The 17,112-nt window shown below is 37.7% G+C and overlaps 1 protein-coding gene across 16 annotated transcripts; it reads right to left on the minus strand.

Moving 5' to 3' along the window:
* Nucleotides 1-90: 90 nt before the first annotated feature.
* On the minus strand, nucleotides 91-16,284 carry LOC127789078 (uncharacterized). 16 transcript variants are annotated; one of them, XR_008020483.1, is made up of 8 exons: nucleotides 15,746-16,284; nucleotides 3,983-4,177; nucleotides 3,506-3,622; nucleotides 3,185-3,334; nucleotides 1,687-1,752; nucleotides 1,247-1,305; nucleotides 277-478; nucleotides 91-208 (listed from the first exon to the last, which is right to left on the minus strand). XR_008020483.1 is itself a non-coding variant. In XM_052317849.1 (8 exons), exons 1-7 carry the CDS (start codon nucleotides 16,019-16,021, stop codon nucleotides 1,467-1,469), a joined length of 843 nt encoding a protein of 280 aa, XP_052173809.1. In that variant the 5' UTR covers nucleotides 16,022-16,283; the 3' UTR covers nucleotides 1,247-1,305; nucleotides 1,455-1,466. The 16 variants fall into 16 exon arrangements, 12 of the variants coding, with proteins under 12 accessions (XP_052173805.1, XP_052173804.1, XP_052173806.1 ...); XR_008020482.1 differs by having other exon boundaries at nucleotides 277-473; nucleotides 15,746-16,282; XR_008020484.1 differs by lacking the exon at nucleotides 91-208 and adding an exon at nucleotides 1,521-1,601 and having other exon boundaries at nucleotides 384-473; nucleotides 15,746-16,283.
* Nucleotides 16,285-17,112: the final 828 nt, after the last annotated feature.

The raw sequence follows: 17,112 nt of genomic DNA on the forward strand, positions 1-17,112 counted from the left end.
ATTTAAATATTTAAACAATAACATTATTTTAGAAATATGTATATATATACATATATATAAAGAAGAAGAAGAAAGAAGCAAGCAAGCAAATGATGAATCGCACGAGTCAATTTTCATAAAATGTCATTGATTTTCCTTTCAAAATCTCCCTCTGTACTGCCAGTTGACACAGCCACTTTAGCTAGCTTTTTCTCATCCATGCCCTGCCCTGAATTTTCATAGATAATCAGCAAGACCTGTTCATTCAACTAATTTACAAATAAAAAAATGCCCTACCCTCTCTTTCTTGAGCAATGTCAATGTATATGAACAAATGGGCAAACTTGGTTCTCATCATTTAGTCCAAGTAAAAAAGGGTCACAATCTTTCTAAGATTCTTGGCTTCTTGACATGTTTCCATGAGCAACTTGCTGTCATGGAAAGCAAAGCATATGACTTGCTGAACATGTGAAATGATGTCCATGTTGCATAGCCTGCACTTTTACCAACATAACAGCAATCAACACATACCCAACAAATCCATTACAGAAAGAGGTAAAAATCACAGTTCTCGAGCATGGTCTCCAACTTTAGGTACCAAGGAAGATAGCCCAAACAAGTTATCATGACAGGTCACAATTTATGCACACTACCCAAATGCCCTAATGGAGGAGCTGGAAAAAACAAAACAAAAAGACACTTAGTGATTCCAATAGTCAGAGATTGTGCTCGCATCATTCCTCGGTGTTTAGAAAATCTCATTAACAAACATGCAACCTTAATCAGCTTATCAACAGTTCTAAATTTCTCAGCTCGTGTACATCAGATAACAATATGAACAAATATCACTGGCATCTGGTGACAGCTACCAAAATATCCACAATGTCTTCTATTTAAAATAGAAGTTAATTGTAGGGGAAACCAAGAAAAACATAGCCAAGAAAAGCAGCAGCATGAAATACATATTCTGTATGAATTATTCATGGAAATTGTTAGTTTCAGAAGTGGCAGAATTCCAAGCAAAGGGCAAAAATTAGATTATGCTATGGCTTACATTTCAAGTTTAATTGAGAATGCGCTAATATAGACATGGTACACATGTAGGTTTCAGTGGATGCTGATGAGTGTGTGTGTGCGCATGCACGTACAAGTAGAGAAGAATATAGCACCATTCAGGAGAGTAGAGGGAGAGAGAGTCTAGACAAAAATAAGCAACACAACCACAATGAGAAATGAAAGTGAGAAAGCTTATGGCAGCTTTGCTCACCTACTGGCTTCTATCAACGGCAAATGATCATTGTGAGGTTTCTCTATTACATTCTTCACCTGCAACATGCACGCATAAATAAAATAGCCATCACTGCACCCAGAACATATGTCTCAGAGAAATCAAACCAATATACACATCAACAATTTGAATTAGGGACATTTTCCACACATCTTGAGGAGTGTTTGGTCAGAACCAATTTCCTAACCTCAGATCATAATCAATCACCAATTTTCCTACCAGAAAAGAAAGAAATACCATCAATAATTTTCACCTATCTCTGCCCCAATCCTACTCGGGTCTTGAAAAACCACATTCTATGGCATACTCACGTATTCAACTTTAGCTTCAATTTCTACAAATTCAGAAAAAAATAGGGCAACTCAGTGCAAAAAACCCCCTATTAAGGTATGGAGGGAGAGAGATAAATACTAACTTACCCTTGCAAGCAAAGATGATGTTTCCATAGTTTTAAATAACCTTCTCATGTAGACATAAAATATAACCTGAAATAAGCACCCTCCTTTACTCTTACATTTTAAAGAGGATTGGCTAGCTATTGAAATGGTATAAAATCGAGGGTAAATTACTAAAAAAAAAACCCAACTTTCACCTTGTTTTCAAATCTAGACTCAACTTTTAATTTTACCAATGCTGACGTGTAACTTTGAAAATTATGCGGCTGGCAGCTGTGGCTGCCACGCCAGCACCTCCTCCCTCCCTCTGCATCACTGGCAACAACCCTAATGTCACAAGTGCCTCAACCGCGATGGAGGTTAACCCGCATTGCCTCATCATCGCCTCAGCCTGCTTCGTCTTCTTCTTCCTCTGCACCATATGTACAAGAAGCACAAGAACAGGAGGTGGCAGAGATCAAGATCATCAAGGCCAAAACAAGACCAAGAAATCGCCCTTCATCTTGATGGTTTTCTCGATGAAGACCACAACCTTGTGGTGGGCCATCCGCAGAGTCTGGTTCCAGCCATCAATCATCAGCACAATCACAGTTTGCAAGTGCAAGAGAGGCAATGGGCTTGTTGAAGGTACAGAGTGCTCGTTTTGCTTGAACAAATTTCAGGAAGATGAGACCCTACACCTGCTGCCCAAGTGCAACCACGCCTTTCACATCCATTGTATCAACACTTGGCTCCGATCCCCCACACCAATCGCCCCACGTGTTACGCTGGAATTGTCACTAATCCCACCAGATTGCTGCTGCCAGCAGCAGCAGAGCAGGGTGTTGGTAGTGATTATCCAGTTGCTAGGGAGGAACCCCCACCAGTGATCCCAGGGAGGAGTGGTGAATTGAGTATAGAAACAAAGGGAGAAGGAGAATTGTGTGTTGAGAGTGAAGAAAACATGCAAGAAGCTTCAAAAGATGATCCGATGGAAGAGGTTCAACCAATGAGAAGATAAGTTTCCATGGATTTTGAGGCTGCTTCGATGACTGCAATAGCTAACGCTCATTCAACTGAAAGAGAGATGACCTCCATCGCAGTTGAGGCACTTGCAACATTAGGGCTGTTGCCGAGAGAGAGAGAGAGAGAGAGAGAGAGAGAGAGATGTGCTGACATGGCAGCCACATCATTTTCAAAGTTACACATCAGCACTCCATATCAGCAGATAACTTAAACAGCTTAACAGCAGTTCATAATAAGTGAAACTGAAAGTTGGATACCTCAATTGATAAAATTAAAAATTGAGTCTAGATTTGATAATAAGGTGAAACTTGGGTATTGTTTTGGTGATTTACCCTAAAATCAAATAGTTTTAAGTGAATAAAGGTTAACGGCGACCTCAGGAACGAAGATCTAATGGTTTTTCATCACACATACCAGAAAAAGAACAGGGAAGAGGGGTAATAACTGTAAATTGGCAACTTCTAAATACCCACCAAGCGGAATATAAAGAAAAAGAACAGAAAAACCATAATCTTACTTTTGCTAGTAGTTCCTGGCTCTCAGGAGGTTGCTTGCTCAAACTTTGAGGCAATATTACAGTAAGAAGCTCTGGTTTCTCTGCTCTTAAAGCACCTCTAATAACAGCTGCATTAGTCCCAGATGAACCAGATGTATATATGTGGTTTTTCTGCAACCAAAGGAATTTTAAAGAAAAAATGGGGAGAGTTAGGAGACATAACAATCTAATGAAAAGTAAACAATTGGCAAGGCTGAGATCTGACTTTAATATATATCCTCTCATTTTGACTGAAAACCAACTGTTCCATGTATAAAAGTAGAACCAACTTGAAGATAATACCGTTATAACCATAGCATAGCTAAGAATCTCAATAAGTTCTTGATGCATGAATCCCATATTCCGTGTCCCAAAAAACCCAATAGCTCTTGGCCCTTGCTGTTGAATTGCAAGTAACTCCTGACAAAAGGAAGGAGGATTGATCATTTGCACAAACATACTACAAAGTTGTAGAAATCATAAAAGTTCATTTCAGTCAACACAAAATGTGTTAGAACCACACATGCTACCAAGTTTACATGGGTGCATGCAAATTGCAGCTGAGACTCAGATTTAAAACCTGTTGTTAAAACCACAACCCAACATCGCATATGTTTTCATCGCATATGTTGTAAGTTTGCTAGCTTACAACACAGGCACTCCATTTACCACTAGTGTTGTCGGTACATGATACCTGTTTGGTATCTTAACCATGATGTCTGCGACAAAAATTCTTTGGCAAGATTTACAGCAAATCTGTAGCTCAAGAAAGAAACAAACCTGGAGATAATCTACATCACGCACAGGCTCATACTCCGAAACCAGAACTTCCCCTGATCCTTTTACTACAGATTGAGCTTGGGTTGGGATCTGGGTGATGACTTCTTCATCAGAACCAAACATCTGCAGCATGGGGTTGTCTCCATTCCTTCCACTATCAATGTTTTGATCATTTTTGGCGCATCCACAAAGCCACTATACCAGCACATAAAAACAGAGGCCCCTGGTAGTAAATCATTAGTGAAAACCAACTGTGCATAAAAAGAAATGAAGATGAATTCAGTTTAATGACTACAGTACACACAAAAAGTGCAACAGCCTAAGTTGGCACGATCAATTTCAACAAAGTCATTTTTCAAATAGTTAACTTATTCCATTTGTTCCCTACTAATTTTTGAAGAGCATAACAGCTGTGTGATGCGTATTAGAAACTGATCCACATATACGTACAAATGGCCTAATGGTCACATAAGTGTCTATGACTGTGGCACATCACCTAACAATGAGATTAAGAAACCATTTAAGGTAACAAGGAATTACCTAGAGAAACACAAGTTAGATGACAAGATTTCCCTTGAAAAAATTTTAAAGAGAACTGGCGATCCCAGAAATATACAAGACAGATTTTGTTTTACATGCCTGCAACTTCAGGAACGCTACGTCAATATAAAACAACAACATATTCAGCCTTTATCCCACTATGTGGGGTCGGCTACATGAATTCTAGACTTCCATGTATTTCTGTCTTTTATCATATCTTCATTTAGGTCCATATACTTCATATCAAATTTTAATGTCTCTCCCAAAGTCTTCTTGGATTTACCTCTACCTCTTTTTTTGACTAATTGTTCCATTTCATCAACTCTCCTCACAGGAGCGTCTCTTGGTCTCTTTCTCACATGACCAAATCATCTTAGTCTAGTCTCTCTCAACTTCTCCTCGATTGGCACTACAGCTACCTTATTACGAATAACCTCATTTCTAATTTTATCTTTTCTTGTATAGCCGCACATCCATCTTAGCATTTTCATCTCCACTACGCTTGTCTTTTGCTCATGCTGGTATTTGACTGCCTAACATTCTGAGCCATACAACAGGGCTGGTCTTATAACATAGCAAATATATCTCCCTAAATTAACCATTCACATAGATCTGTTTGGCAAGGACTAAAGATATCATAACAGGGAAACCAGTGAGGGGGAACCCCTGTATGGCAAAATAAACCAAAACCTATATAAACAGGTAAGCACAGCTTGTCTAGCATAAAATAGAAAAAAAGGTAAATGCAGTGCCCTCAAACCACAAAAATAGGGAAACAAGAATGATTGTCCTTAAACAATGAATAAAGATATACACATAGATTGCTCAACTCCTTCAAAAAAAAAAATGTTATTCCTGTCCTATCATACCACATATGCAAGTGAGCACACAAAAGAAAGCGACAAAGCCAAGTGCACCTTTAAATCCAAGACAAGGAACTCTGGCCCACCCCATAGGAACATATAATTTAACACTGGAACTGGCTTCAACGATTGTACATCAAAGCCTACAACTCCCCTCCACTCGTCATTTAATGTGTAGAAGAAGGTAATCCTCAGGCACCTTGCCCTAATTGTGCATACAGCATCAATTCACCAGAATCTACATCCCCTTTCACAAGCTACCAGAAGTATATATGGAATCAATCAAATCAAACCATACAAGGCAGGGAACCTTAGAAGGGCCCCTTGAACTCTAAATTGCTTTCCACGAGAAATGCTCCCCAAGTGGCAAACATCATATGCTACAAAATAAACTAATTAAAAAAAAAAAAAAAACACATCATAATCATAATCACATCCTTATTCATAACCAACTAAAATTAGTTGATGAAAATCTTGCATAGGAGTTTGCGCAAGCGCCATCCAACCAAAATCACCCTAGCAGCACTATCTACCAGACAAACAAAATAAGATGACTTCCTAAACTCTCAAAATCACCCTCCATAATCAAGAGAAACTCTGCCCAAAGAACACCCACTCCACACTGGCTTGTACACTCCCTTACCTGTTCCCAGTTATCCATGGCAAGATGTCAATATGAATTGTCTTATGTCTTCCCCACACCCATAAAAGACTGTTGAGAATCTCACATCGCCTCCACAAGGGAGACCTGGACTATATATAAGGAGGAGGATCCCTCCACCTGTTAAAGCTAGCTTTTCAGGTTGGAGTTAACTTCTCACACGGTATCAGAGTTAACCCTTGGCTGTCGTGGTTGTGGACTAGTACCCTACCCGATCACCTGGGCATATATTAGTTACTGGAGAAGCTTCGGCGTGGGGGAGAGTATTGAGAATCCCACATCGCCTCCACAAGGGAGACCTGGGCTATATATAAGGAGGAGGATCCCTCCACCTGTTAAGCTAGCTTTTCAGTTTGGAGTTCTACCTCTAACTTCTCACAAAGACATCACTCAAATACCATGGTCATGGAATGTTATTTCAAGATAGCATATTTTATCCTATGCAACAAAGCTTCTCATGCTTCTAAGTTCTACAGTTGCACAGTTATATGATAAGAACCCTGATAGAAATCCAAACAATAATCAAATATCAATAGCTATCAATACTTTTCAGCAAGAAAACAAAAACAATCCAGGGCATTCGAGAGGCCCTTACTCTCCCAATTCTTCTATCAAAAACCAGCTACCCTCTCCCTCTTCTTCTCAGCTATTTATACCTCTCCTCTGCCCCTCTCTAACCGAATTCCCTTGCACATGCAAATTATTCTCTCAGCCTATGGATTACAAAACTACCCCCCATGCGCACATGCTGGTTGTAACAACCTGCATATACTAATTCCCTATTCTAACCTTCAAGCATGTTGTTGTTTGTGGTGTCTTTGGTAGGTCTGGTATACCGGTGGCCTATCATTATACTTTAGTGAAATTGTCAAACTACATGGCCTTCCTAAGACCACAGTTATTGACCAAGGCGTAGTTACTTTTGGAAAACCCTATCACACCTAATAGGCACCAAGCTAAAATTTTCCATTGCTTACCATCCCCAAACAAATAAACAAACTGAGGTTGTCAATTGAAGTCAAGGAAATTTGCAGAGTTGCTTGGTGCGAGACAACCAAAGTAATTGGGATTGGATTCTCCCCATTACTCAATTTGGATAACAATTCTATCAATAGGTCTACTAGTATCAGTCCATTTGAGATAGTACATGGTTACAAACCTAAAAGCCTTTACTCATCCCCATGTGAGCAACATGTTCGAGTGTCAAACTCTATTAAGTCATTTGCACGCTCTTGGACGATGAGATTGGGTGTTCAAGTTTAAAAAGGAAGATAGGGTGGTTGGATAAGATAATACTTCAAGATTTAAAAGATAAGGCAGACTAGAAGATAAGATAAAGCTCCAAGATTCAAGGGAAAGTTACAACTTGAAAGTAGAAGATAAATTCCAGCATTTCGAATATTAGTTACTGTTATCTAAATTTGAATTTATTCTTATTTTCTAGGAGATAGAATAGATGTTTTGTACTTGTATAAATACCTCTTCTCGGATTCAATAATATTCAAGTAAGTTTTCAAGAATTTAGCTTATTTCACACACAACATTTGTGATTTGCATGTTGAGATCAATAAACAGCTCAAGGAAAGTATACACTCTACAAAATTCAAACTGACATTCATAGATGTCATGTAGAATTTAGTATTGGTGATTCTGTGATGAATTTAGTATTGGTGATTCTGTGATGATCCATCTTAGTGCAGAGCAGTTTCCTCTGAAGACTGACTCTAAGCTGCAACCTTGTAGTGTGGATTCTTTTAAAATTTTAATCAATGATGAACCAAGTGCACATCATTGATCTACACCTGATTTTTGTTTTAGCTCTATATTTAATGTTGAGGAACTTGCTGCATATAGGAGCCATATCACACCACATTATGATCCTTTCTTGATTCACCTACTGAACCTCTTAAACTCAAGCCTAACACCTCGATACCTTTGCATAAGTTCATACAATGATAAAATTGATGCTATTTTAGATGAACACCAGGAATGGAGGGGTTCAGTAATTCAGTTTGTTGGAAAGATCATCCTGATTTTGATTCCACTTGGATCACTAGAGCTGAATTACAACATCTTGACCTTGACTATAGAAGCCGGCAGGATCTAGACATGCACTAGAGCTGAATTACAACATCTTGACCTTGACTATTGAAGCCAGCAGGATCTAGACATGGCAGCAACAAATTCTTCCAATCCTAAGCAAGTTGGTGTTGATGACAACAGTCGCCCCTCAATTACATCAGTGTATAGCAGCGATGACAAAAGACCAACCAACCACTTTATTTATGATTGGTGCTTACATAGTCAGAGCCACAAAACTTGAGAACAATTTTTTTCTCCTACCTAGAGAAACCACAAACTCCGCCTGGGGATGTTATCCACTCTCGGTCCCAACCCCGAATAAAGGAGGAGAGTTGTCTTAGGTAGCCGACAACCAACGTAAAATCTAGTCGGATCCAAAACATGAACTTTAGACAAATTATGAAAAACCCTTGGGGCATAACAATTCATAGCGACGCGCTACACTACCCGCGTGTAGTGTTAAATGAGATAGGGCCGCTGCATCGGCACCCGAATGTAGTGACAAATGAGCAAGGGTCCTCGCATTTGCTTGGACAGATGTGGGTAAAGAAGCTAGTCCAAAATCAAAATAAAAATCAAAAACAAAGTCAGCCAAAATCAAAATCATAATCATAGATTAAGGATTGGGTCATGGAACATAGGAACATTAACAGGCAAAGCTATGGAAGTGGTAGATGTGATGATTAAGAGAAAAATTAATATTATGTGTCTTCAAGAGACGAGATGGGTAAGGAAAAAAGTAAAAGTTTTATCAAAAACTGGATATAAAATATGGTGTACAAAAAATGATCGAGCGAAAAATGGAGTTGAGATTATTATGAATTAAAGCTTAGTAGATGAGGTAGTGGATGTAAAGAGAATAGGGGATAGGATTATTATGGTGAAGGTTGGTCTAGGAAGAATAATTATAAATATCTTTAGTACATATGCACTACAAGCGGGGTTAGGTGAGGAGATAAAAGCAAAATTCTGGGAGGACCTAGAGGGACTCATACAAATGATATCAAGAGGAGAGAAAATGATTATAGAAGATGACTTAAATGGTCACGTGGGTAAAGACGGAAGCGACTATAGAGAGGTACATGGAGGGTATGGATTCGGAGAAATTAATAATAAAGGTAAGTCTATTCTAAATTTTGCTATGACATATGGGCTCATCATAACCAATACTAGGTTCAAAAAACGGGACGAACACTTATCACATATACAAATATTACATCAAACACCCAAATAGATTACTTTCTTATGAGACAAGAGGATCGGTTATGTTATAGGGATTGTAAGGTGATACCGGGAGAGTGTTTGACTACTCAACATAGACTTTTGGTACTTCACATCCAAGTAAGAAATCGGAAGGGAAAAAATCACATAAAACAAAATCCAAAAATTAGGTGGTGGGATTTACAAGGGGAAAAACAATTAATCTTCAAAGAAAAAGAAAAAGAAAAATTAAGAAATAGAAGGGAATGGAATGGAGAAGAACAGGCAAACCAAATGTAGAGAGAAATGGCTACTACCCTGAGAAGCACGACAAAGGTAGTCCTTAGAGAGACAAATGGTAGAGTCCCAAACCTTAAGGAGTCTTGGTGGTGGAATGAAGAGGTACAATTGAAAATTAGAAAAAAAAAAAAAAAAAAACTTGCTATAAGGTTGTATATCAATGCAGCAATGAAGAAAACCTAAAAAATTATAAAAAAACGAAAAAGACAGCAAAATGAGCTATTAGTGAAACAAGGTCAAAAGTATATGAGAATCTATATAAACGACTTGATACAAAAGATGGAAAAAGGGATATATATAAATTAGCTAAAGCAAGAGAAAGAAAAACAAGGGATCTAAACTAAGTGAAATGCATAAAAGATGAAAACCAAAATGTATTAGTGAATGAGGGAGCGATTAAGGAGAGATAAAAGGAATATTTCACAAAATTATTCAATGATGGTGAGGACACAAGAGTTAGGTTGGGACATCTTAATAACTCCGAAGGGAACGTGAACTATATATTTTATCGACGTATAAGTTCAAAAGAAATAAGGCAAACATTAAAAAAGATGAAAAATCATAAGGCAGTGAGACTAGATATTATATCAATAGAAGCATGGAAATGCATGGGAGAAGAGAGCATCTCCTTCCTAACGAAATTATTTAACGTGATCTTTAAATCAAAAAAGATGTCAAATGAGGGGAGGAATAGTATTTTGGTTCCTATATACAAGCACAAATGAAATGTTCAAAATTGTGAAAATTACAAAGGAATTAGGTTAATGAGTCATACCATGAAACTCTGGGAGAGAGTAATAGAGGAGAGGCTCAGAAAAGAAACAAACGTCTCAGAAAATCAGTTTGGTTTCATACCTGATAAGTCAACAATGGAAGCTATATACCTACTGAGGCATCTAATGGAAAGGTATCAGGATCATCAGAAGGACCTGCATATGGTGTTTATAGATCTAGAAAAGGCATATAATAAAGTCCCTAGAGAAGTATTATGGAGGGTTTTAGAAAAGAAATGAGTCCGAATAACCTATATACAAGCCCTTAAGGACATGTATCACGGTGCAGAGACAAGGGTCAGAACATGCGGAGAGGATACTGAACCGTTTAAAATTACAATGGGACTGCAACAATATTCTGCACTAAGTCCATACTTACTTGCTTTAGTAATAAATGAACTCACTAAACACATTCAGACAAATGTGCCATGGTGTATATTATTTGCAGATGACATAGTGTTGGTGGATGAAACAAAAGAGGGAATGAACACTAAGCTTGAGTTGTGGAGAAACAATTTAGAATCTAAGGGATTTAAATTAAGTAAAAGGAAAATAGAATATATGGAATGTAAATTTAATAAGAATGCAAGAGTGGAGGATGTTATAATAAAATTGGAAGATCAAATCATATAAAGAAAAGACCATTTTTTGATATTTGGGATCTGTGATTTAAAAAAATGGAGAAATTCATGAGAATGTCACGCATAGAATTAAGCCAAGTTAGCTAAAATGGAGAAATGCATCGGGGGTGTTATGTGATGGTAAAATTCCATTAAAACTGAAAAGAAAATTCTATAGGAAAGCTATAAGACCAGTTTTGTTGTATGGCTCAGAATGTTGAGCAGTCAAATACCAGCATGAGTAAAAGGCGAGTATAGCGGAGATGAGGATGTTAAGATAGATGTGCGGCCATACAAGAAAAGATAAAATTAGAAATGAGCATAGTTATCAAAGGCGCGCCTAGACGCAAGGCGCCAGTTTAGCGCCTCGCCTGCGCCAAGGCGAGGCAGTTTTGGCAAGGCCCTCGCCTTACGCGCCTAGGCGCTAGGGCGTGAGGCGCGCCTCATGAAACTTAGGTCTTTTAATTAAAACTAGCAGCCCAATCGCTCCTCACTCCTCCCGACTCCAGCATCTAACCACACCCTCATCCTCTCCAGCTCGCCCAATCTTCCTCTCCCTCTCCTTTCCAGCCCCAACCACGCCCGCCTCCTCTCTTCCTCTCCTCTCCAACTCGCCCGATCTTCTTCTTCCTCTCATCTCCAGCCGCACCCGCATCCCATCTTCCTCTCCAGCTCGACCCGATCTTCTTCTTCCTCTCCTCTCCAGCCGCGACCCCCTTCTCTCTTCCTCTCCTCTCCAACTCGGCCTGATCTTCCTCTTCCTTTCCTCTCCGACCGCGCATGCCTCCTCTCCTCTCCAGCCACACCCGCCTCCCATCTTGTTAATTTCCTCTCCAACCGCGCCCTCTTCCTCTATTCTCCTCTGCTCACGCTCTTCTCATCTCTTCCTCACCTCTCTTCTCATTTGCTCTTCAAGTTCAAGCTATTAAGAAGCAGCCCGCTACCCACCGAAAGTAGCTGCCAATCTCGGTTCCATTCTAGCCTTCCCTCTTCTTGGTTCTAGCTTGCTCTTGTGAGTTCTTTACTTGTTTTTTATTTGATTATTTCTTGCATTCTTACTTAATTTCTCTTGTTGGTTGCTGCTCTCTCTTTATAGTTTATACGGTGGTTGTTTTCGTGTTGATTGGAGAATTTTGTGGAAGTTGGAACTATGTTGCAATAGCCCAATAAATGTCGTCAACCACTTCCAAAATTGACCCGGCATAGAATTATTTTGAAGCTAATCCTAATAATAGAAATACCACCACATGTAAATTTTGTCGTAAAGTAACAAAAGGTGGTATATTTCGGGCAAAACAACATCTCGTGGGTGGTTTTAGGAATACTAAAGCTTGTCCAAAATGTCCTCCATCAGTAAAAGAAGAGATTAGAGAATACATGCAAAAGAAGAAAAATAACAGGGATGAGCGAAATATGGCACCGTTAGATGATGATCTTCAATTTGATGAAGTGTATGATGATGATGATAAGACGCCGCCTCAAAATTTTGCAATTAAAATTCTTAGATTGATTTGTAGTTCATCTGGGTGTGAACGTAATTAGAGTGTGTTTGAAAATGTAAGTGCATTGTACATATAACACTTACAATTTTTATTAGTAGTTGGTTTGTTTCCTGTAGCTTATTCTTAGTATGTTTTTGCATAAATTGTTGTAGCTTCATACTAAACGGAGAAACAGACTTGATCAACTTCGTTTAAATGACTTGATGTTTGTGAAATACAATAAAGCATTGAAGCGTCGGTATCAAATGCGTGATACCATTGACCCTATCATATTGACCCACATTGATGAAAGCAATGAATGGTTGACTAGAAAACTTGATGAGGAGAATGATAAAGATGATGAAATTGTTTTTCCAGATGAGTTGGGGATGGGTTGACATGGAGTAATGTCGTTACGGCTGCAGGAGTTGGAGAGCTTAGTTATCGATTTAGAATTAAACAAACTCAATCACAATCGAGTTCAACTTCGACTTCGACTTCAAAGCAGCAAGTAACTCAGGAGATTGAAGAAGAGGAGGAAAGTGAGGCAGAGACCGAAGATGATGAAGACTTGGAAGAAGGAGAAGAATTGGGAGATGAAGAAGAAGATGAAGGGGTGATTGAAAGGGATGACGAAGATATTGACATTGATGATGATTGATTAAAACTTCTTTATATTGATTGTGGACTTGTAGTGTTTATGCATTTGTTTAGAACTTTGCATTATAATTGGTACTTGTTTGAGTTTGAGACTTTAAGTTTGAACTTTGATGATATTTCTAGTTTAGAATTTGCATGATGAATAAATCAATTTTGATGTTATTAGTTTAGAATTTGAAGATAATGAATCATGAATGATATCAATGTGTTATTATTGATAATTTGATAGTTGTTTATGATTTTATAATATTTTGAATTTTTTTTCTAAAAGGTGCGCCTCACTTCGCAAAGGCCTTGTGCGCCTTACGCCTCAGGCTCCAGGACCCTTTGCGCCTCGCTGCACCTCTCGCCTTTCAGAACTATGGAAATGAGGTTATTCGTAATAAGATAGGAGTAATGTCAATCGACGAGAAGATAAGAGAGGCTAGACTAAGATGGTTTGGTCATGTGAGAAGAAGACCAAGAGACGCTCCTGTGAGGAGAGTTGATGAAATGGAACAATTAGTCAAAAAAAGAAATAGAGGCAGACCCAAGAAGACTTTAAGATAGACATTAAAGTTTGATATAAAGTGTATGGGCCTAAATGAAGATATGACAAAAGAAGATATGATATGAAATGTATGGGCCTAAATGAAATGAAGATATGATATGAAGTGTATCTGACCCCATATAGTGGGATAAAGGTTGGATATGTTGTTGTTGTAGTTGTACCTAGAGAGACCACAAAACTCGAGAACAAGTTTTTTCTCTTACCTGGAGAGAATGATAGGAAAATGATTTTATTACTTGTTCTAATTTTAATTTATATTTCATCTCTTTAGCTTTTTATATTTAGAAAGATTTTATTAGCTTTATTTTTGGTATGCTCAGCATTTATTTTTAGCATGGTCCTGTAGTCAAAGGCAATCAACTTCCTTGCCCAGGCATTCAAGCACCTCAAGGCACCATGGAAGTGCAATGTTCCTTTAAGCGAAGCAACTTCAATCATGCAATGCCTAAGTGAGCACTTTAGACTTTAGATGAGGCAACAAACACATAACATGCTCAAGTAGGTATAAGGAAGAAGAAGAAGACACTAAAAATAAGAAAAAAAGACATGCAAAAAGGAACTTACAATCTAAACAATGGAAAATAGAAGTAAAATAGGAACTGAGAAACATCAGTATTGAATTATTGCTACTATTCACATGATCACCATAAGTTGACTTTTCAATTTATTCCCCTCATTTTAGTAACTAGAAAGTCACCATTGCATAGGGGTAAGTTGGAGAAGAGTCAGTGTGTCACTAGAAGTCAGCCAGAGCTCTCACGTGTCCAGTGCTTTCAAAAGAGCTAAAGTGCGCTTAAGCGCAAAAGGCCTATGGAGCTTAAACTCAAAGCAAAGTACATGCTTAAGTGAAGTGAAGCACACATAATATAAAGAGCATAAACCTTTATAAGAATAAAAAGCATAAACTATTAAAAAGCAATCATTAAAAAAAAAACTAAATAAGAATAAGGGTTGCAAATTTAACAAATGATGAGATAAAATATTTCATTTATATTTTATACATGTTTACAAGTTCATACAATCATAAAAAAAAAAAAAAAAAGAGCATAAGGAGAAAAAACCATCCCTAATTTAGGCCTATCCCCAATCAATTAACCCCTAATTTACAGGTCCCCAAACAATCAATCCCTGTCTTACAAGCAACCAACAAATTGTAATTTACAGCAATTAGGAATCGATCATCAATCTCTAATTTACAACAATCAAGAATATATCAGCAATCCCTAATTTATCCTTAATTACATGCTTCCATCAATATTTTTTGATCAATAAATACAATCGACTCTTCTTTTTCTTTTTCTTTTTCTTTTTTTGTTTAAATGTACATATGATTTTAGCATATCTTAAACAGCTTTTTTAGGTAAAAGCACAACTTTAAGCATGGTTTAATCACACTCAGCTAAAGTTCACTGAGTTTCACACACAAAAAGCCCCCTAAGCATGTTGCGCTTTGCACTTAAAGCACACTTTTTTAAACACTAAATCCATCGAGGGGTTTTCTCAAGCAACGTTTGTTTCTTGTCGATGATCACATAGCATGCAAAATTATACGTGGTCAAACTTTCTAGTTGCTCATCCCTCGATGCCCATGATTCTCCCTTGGTTTGGTGTCTGTGGCTTAGTGAAGTGGCAAAAACCCAATTTCCGTGTTTCTCCCTTTTGGAATTATAGTGTGTGCCATTTTTTGGGCCTATAATTAGGTTATTGATGGTTACTATATTGTACAATTAGTTTGGCTTCTGTTAATTGAAAACTGATCGAAAACTCAAATTAGACTTGCAAAAAAGAAAAAAAAGACGGAAGACGAAAAACCACGCTAATTGCCCACACCTCACAGAGAGTAATGGAACACCACAGAACCATATTCAGCTTCACCAAAAAAATAAATAGATAAAACAAAAACAACCCCTAGGCTCAGTCAGAATCTGGGGCAAATTTTGTATGCCCCAACCACCTGAAAAAATGAAACCCAAATCTGGAGAGTGGATCTCGAAGCATAAAGACGCGGCTAAAAGCCTGATAGAAAAACATACACAGATACAGCGGGGGGAGGGGTAGCGTACCGTCCGTCTAGAAGAGAGAAGAGGGGATAGGCTACGGAAGGACGTATTTCTTCGACCAACAAAGCGTCTTTGAGAGGAAGATAACGATGAGGACGAGGAGGGGAAAGAAGAGAAATTGTTGAAGGGGCAACTAGGGTTTGGAGAATGGAAGAAGAAGAGATTGGAGGAGGAGAAAGTGAACGGAGGCGGAAGAGGCTGTAACAGCATTAGCCTCAAACTCAAAGTCAAACACGGTGTCGCCGTCATTTTCAGGCCCTCCCCTCTCCCTCTCTCTCTCTCGCGTCCAGCTGCTGCTGCTGCTGCTACAAATTTCGGCGGCGCTGCGACTTTCTTTCCCGAGAAAAATCAAGGTCAGATGATGAAGATCTTCTTGTTGTTGTTCTACAGGTATGAGATTGGGAGAAGCCTTTTGGCTCGCTTTCACCCTTTCTTACTTTCTCAAATCCCCTTTTTCCCAGCCGCTGGAGAGATAGATTTGATAGATAGATGGACCAGAAGAAGAAGAAAGAAGAAGAAGAAGACACTACTAATTAAGTGTGGGTGTGGCTGCAAGTTTGATGAGAAATGGGTGGCCCACATCACTACCTTTTACCATTTTCTTTCTTAATTAATTCCAAATCATATATATTCTAACATCCCAACGGTTAGATACTCCCTATCCTATCTTATCTTATCTTATTATATATATATATTTATAATAATATAATAATATAATTAAGTGTTGAAATAATATATTTATTTTTAAAATTATTTTTATTTAAACTTAGCGTCAAGGTTGGGTCGCGCCACTATTAAGAGGAGGAATCCATTTTCATCTCATTATTATGAATTTATTGATATATTTCTACAAATAGAAATGTGTTATATTATTTGCATGTCTTATAAATAATATATATATATATATTCATATTAAACAGAAACAAGATAAATATATTCATTTACATCTCTTATCATCTTAAAGTTTGATCATAACTTGAAAATAATACTCGGACAAGATTAATACAAATTTGATGATTCAATTAATGATTTTTTTAAATAATATAAAATAATCATCGAGTCAACCGACAATTCTTTGGATTGGACCACAAATTCTTTTCACTTATTTAATCAATGATTCTTATTCTAGTCATAATCAACATAGTTAAAAGTAACATTTTTGAAAAATATTCTAAAGATTATATTATTTTGGAGAACTTCGTTCAAATGGTATTATTATTATTTGTGAAAAAAACAATCTTTATTTATCTTATTGTTAATTCAATAATAATAATAAAGACAATTGGATTATTCGTCCATGAATGCTGAATTGTGAAAGAATGTTGAATGGAATCTTTGAA

The sequence above is a fragment of the Diospyros lotus genome, chromosome 13 (genome assembly GCF_014633365.1).
Source record: "Diospyros lotus cultivar Yz01 chromosome 13, ASM1463336v1, whole genome shotgun sequence".
In the NCBI taxonomy this organism is placed as follows: Eukaryota; Viridiplantae; Streptophyta; class Magnoliopsida; order Ericales; family Ebenaceae; genus Diospyros; species Diospyros lotus.